A 5,123-nucleotide genomic window follows, 5' to 3' on the forward strand; every position below is an offset into this window, starting at 1 on the left:
CTATGTGATGGAGTTCCTGATATATTAGAAGATGAAAATGGAAGAAAGAAAATAAGGACACAAAAATCCACACACAACCCCACTCACTAAATTGGCCATATTTAAAAAAAAAAGTATTCCTCAGATCAAACTAAAAATTTCAGTGTGAATATTGAATAATCACAGAACAATTTTATACTTTTTGAGACCTGAAGTGCATGTTAGTCCTGTAAATTTGTTGAAATGACCCCTCTGTGTTCCTGTGTCCTGGTCAGTTTGACAGAGTGTATCTTATTCTGAAAGCTCAGTCCCCAGGTCTGCTATCTTGTTAGTAGCTCCTGTGTTATCCATTCTTACACCAGCTCTTATCTCTGTGTACATTCCATATTTATGTTTTGTGGACACTTTGTAAAATCCAATGTGTATAAAGTCCAGAGGAGAGATTACCTCTCAGCATTTAATCAGATTGTAACTGACTGTGAGAATACTCCCTTATCTTCTTTTTATTCTAAATGTCCTGACAACAGGCAGAGACAGAACTTTTCCTTTTACGTTCTTGGACCCCTGGCTCCATCCTGCCGGTCCTAGAAGCACCAGTGGTCCAACACTTAAACACTACACATGGAATGATGGCCATGTGCACACGCTACAATTAGGAACGTCTTCCTAAAAGGTAAAGTTAAAAAGGCCTGGAAACCGACAACCTCAGCGTGCCCAGTGTGTTGTGGCAGAGTCTAGCTTTAGGGTTGCTGATCAGATGTGGAAACGAGGTTTATTATGTCAAAGGGTTTTTGTGTGTGTGCCTCAGTGAGTGTGTTTGCTTCCTCATAGTGGTAGTTAAAACAGAGCAGATCCTGCTCAGGCTGAGGCCTTGGTGAGTGCTACAATGCTATGTGGCCTGCTTAGGGCAGTCTGACCAGAACTGATCAAGAGAGAGTTCTGTAATTACATATCACCGTGAACTCCCACAGACACGTAAATTACATAAGTGAAGTACCTACCTCTTACTGAGCCAAGAATGTGTCCGTAAATCCATTCTGTCCGTTTACCCAAAGACTGAAAGACTCAAATACATTTGACCTTTCAACAATTTTTTAAATAAGTTTAAATTTTCCTATCCTTGAATTTTGATTTTCTCAGCATCTCACAAAATCTTTGAATCTCAAAGTGACGGCCCAGATCGCGGTACAGTCCTCCTGTCTTCTGATAGGACGTTAAGAGGTGAACCTATTTTTGATTAGTCTCAGAGGGTCATTCACCATCTCTGCTTTCCAGGGCGATAAATCATGAAATTCTATTTCTGACACCAAGTTGTGGCTGAAAAAATGTGCTTAGCACTTGGGTCAAAATGGGTTTGTGTTTACTTCCATTTCTTTGTGAAAGAGAAGGGAACATTCTCAGTTACTGTAGTTACAATCTGATGAAATGCCTGATGGACGCCACATGGACATGTAATCAAGGCCAAAAAGAAAAAAAGGGTGTGGCCACATTCTGTGAAAGTCGGTCGCACCAGTGCCACCACTGGAATAGTTTGTATAGAGCCCTGGTAATGTAAACAGATAAACGCCTGGTGTATGAATGGATAACACAGGAGAAGATAGCAGACATGGGAACTGAGATATCAGAAAATGACCTGGACACACAGGAACACAGAAGTATTTAAGTCTCTTTTCATCCTTAAGAGCCATAAAAATGTAGATCTTGACAGATTATCATGGGTACTGTGATCTTTATGATTAAATCCTAGTGTGACTAAATACGGATTCAAATATTGACATTTACTGTATATCAATAGTGTGAGTAAAACACTAGCAGTGAATTAGCTACACCTGACTCAGCTTGTCTTTATTTTGAAGCGTGTAACCGTATAAGCCACAGTTCCAGCTCTCTCCTGCAGCTTTGACATTGTTGCATCGTTCTGACTAAAAAACATGAGTCGTGAATCCAAAAAACATAGAAACCATGTCGCACAATGACAACGTGCGTACTTTGACCAGGATTGAAATAGCAGGGTTGAGCTGAGCAACCATCCATCGTTCCTGGTATTGATTCATTGACTTTCCATTTAGAAAGTGTATCAGCTGATCTACTTAAAATATGCACATTGAAGTGCATTCTTCATTCTTAATAAACATGAAGTCTCTCACACCTGGCAACAAGCCAAATATAATCTGGCAATATAAAAATATAATCTGTTTGGGCCAAGTTGTGAAAGATGGAGAGTTAATACCATTTCGGGATTTACAAGCAAATTTAAATTTAGACCATTTGTGTATATTCCAATATTTGCAATTCAAATAAATTTTATGTAATCATTCTTTCAATGATATGGATGAACCTCTTGATTCTCAATTGAAAAGAATAACTAATAGTAAGAAGATGGTGTTGAAAGTCTACAAAATATTACGTCCATCTATATTTGATTGTAATCCATCAATTCTAGATCAATTTCAAAGAGACAGGAGTGTAACACTAACAATGGATCAATGGGGTGCCATTATCAAAAAATCTAATTATGTTTTAAAATGTGTAAGGTATAAAATAAACATTTTACATTGACTTTATTTTACACCACATAAACTTAAAAAAAATAATTCTGAGTTGTTTTCAGACCTTTGTTGGCATGGATGTGGGGAATCTGGCACCCTAATACATCTATTGTGTAGGGATGTAACGATTAATCGTACGGCAGTTAAAAATCAATTCATAGGTATCACGGTTCATATTGATACCCTGAAAATTTAATCACAGTACATTTTTAAACAGCAGAGAGTGCTATCTATTTGTCCTTCTCTTGTCCACAAGCTTAGGCGGCGGGCGGAATCGCCTTCTACTCTTAAACATGTTCATAAATGATTCCTTACCCCTTTAGCACCGAAAGAATATCTGTAATACGTGAATATCTGTAAAAGTCAGGTTTTTCTATTAGCTCTGTCTGCTAGCATAGCATCTCTTCTTCACTGCTAGAATAGCTGCATGCCAACTGACCACGGGTTACCAGCGCCCTCTGCTGGTCCAAACAAATATCTGCGGTAAATACAGTACAATTGTTAAGGCACAAAATACATTTTCAGTTGCACTTTTAAAAAGAAAAAGAACTATTATGCAGTTTTGCATTGTTTACTATAGAACCAGATTTTAAATGAATAGGCTTCTTCTTCATTTGTATTTTTCCTTTAAGTTCATTCAGGATTTATTTTTAGTTAAATTGCATTGTTTTGAATAGTTTATCCAGCGATTCTTTTGACAATTATAAACAGGAAAATAGTTCAGTATTTTCATCATTTGTCTAGAGTCCCATTTTGTAAAATAAATCGTGAGAGAATCGTATCGTGAATCGTTACATCCCTACTGTTGTGGTTTTGCTCCAAGGTTAGAGAATTTGGATGCTTGTTGAGGAATTATTTGTAAATTATTTAATGTGAAGTTTCATTTATCACCTTTGATATGTCTGCTAGGGTACAAAGCAGAGGAAGTGAAATCTAACGAGTTGCAATATCTGTTTAAAGCTAGGGTAGGTAATTTTAGGGTAGGTAAAGTTTTGGTTGAAAATGACTTTATGTCCTGACAGAAATTAAGATCTTATGTGCTCTGAGAGCCGAGAGAGAGAGATGAGAGAGAGGAGAGATGAGAGAGAGAGAGAGAGATGCGAGCGAGAGAGCAGAGAGAGAGAGAGGAGAGGAGGAGAGAGAGAGAGAGAGAGAGAGAGAGAGAGAGAGAGAGAGAGAGATATAAAAACTATGGAAATAAATCTATCAAGGTGCCACTAAATCAGTGTTTTTCAACCGTGGGGAAAAAAATTCTTGATATCAAATGGGGTCCAATCCTAAAAAGGTTGGGAACCACTGTGCTAAATACTGTTTTTTTCTACTTATTTCTAAAATTAGATCATTTAAATCTATAGTTGTTTTTAAATGGTTTTCTAAGGATAATGTTGTAGTCAGTGCTTGGATTCAGAAACAAGAGAAATGGGGCAGTTGAACCCAATTAAATTAAAGTCCAACTTTGACTCTAAATGTGGAATTAAAAGTGAGTAAAAGTTGAAGAAAGATCTGTGATCTCTTCTCGTCATTAGAGGTAGTTTCGCTCAGTAACAGCAGACATAAAAGCAGGATGTGTGGTGTGATCTGATTTCATTTAAGAAGCACATTAAAGCCCCTGCAGCTACAATTACCACAAGGATTCTCTGACAGCTTTACATAAACACACCAGCTGGTCATAGATTCATCATCCTGGTTCTGCCACAGGCTGAAAACCTGCTGTCATGGCTTCACACAGACCTGAGCACCTCGGCCTCGCTCACCAGGAAAACACGGAAGAACATGAACACCCCCACCCCCTGAGTCCATCTTAACACTTTCATCTGAAATGTAATTAGCGCAGAAGCAAGAAGCTTAGCGCTCCACCCCGCTCTCAGCACAACGGTAGGCAGCCCCTAATCCTCACAGCCTAATGGGATTAGCTCTGAAGGGACGCGAGCACACACACAATATGCTCAGAATCCAACTCGTACCATTCATCCGTCTCTTTGCTGCTCCACTATCTGCCTAATAGGATTAGAGCACGACTGTCCATTTCCTAAAAACCATATACGCTCCACTCAGTGTCGTCTCAGCGTGGTCATGATGGATGAAAAGAAGATGCTTGAGTTCTGGAGAGATTCACTCAGCATCCATCACCGGTTCCTACTTGATTGTAGCGCGTTTCTAATCATCTTTAATTAGCAATATGTATGTTTTAAAAGGATGTTTTGGTCTAAAAGCAGCAGCTGGTGTGTCAAAGCTCTCAACACTGATTAAATAAATAAAGTTAGAAACCAAAGCAGATGACTTGACTCATTACAAAGGCATTTTTCAATCTGATTCAGTTTATGATTATGGAAGAATAATAGAGAAAAACAAATGATATAGAAATAATGAACAGAAACCATTAAATTGACTGTGAGAATCCACATAAATGAGTATAGGGCAGGATGTATAAATCAGACTCCATAGTGACATCACAGTAGTTAGTGTAACTGCAGCCATCAACCAAGCCGGGGCAGAAGCATCAGCTTTATCACCAGAGCACAGCTGATCAGTTACTGTAAATAGGACGATAACTGAACAATGAACAATGGGACCGACGGCACCGGACGGGTCAGG

General features: G+C 38.6%; 1 protein-coding gene across 1 annotated transcript in view; it reads left to right on the top strand.

The window, feature by feature from the left end:
• Positions 1–5,094: 5,094 nt before the first annotated feature.
• The window catches only part of LOC114458829 (cadherin-15-like), a 28,929-nt gene continuing 28,900 nt past the window's right edge, over positions 5,095–5,123 (top strand). The window contains exon 1 of the mRNA XM_028441209.1: positions 5,095–5,117. Coding sequence (XP_028297010.1) covers positions 5,095–5,117 — 23 coding nt within the window. The remainder of the gene's footprint in view (positions 5,118–5,123) is intronic.

Source organism: Gouania willdenowi, chromosome 3 (assembly GCF_900634775.1).
Source record: "Gouania willdenowi chromosome 3, fGouWil2.1, whole genome shotgun sequence".
Lineage (NCBI taxonomy): Eukaryota > Metazoa > Chordata > Actinopteri > Blenniiformes > Gobiesocidae > Gouania > Gouania willdenowi.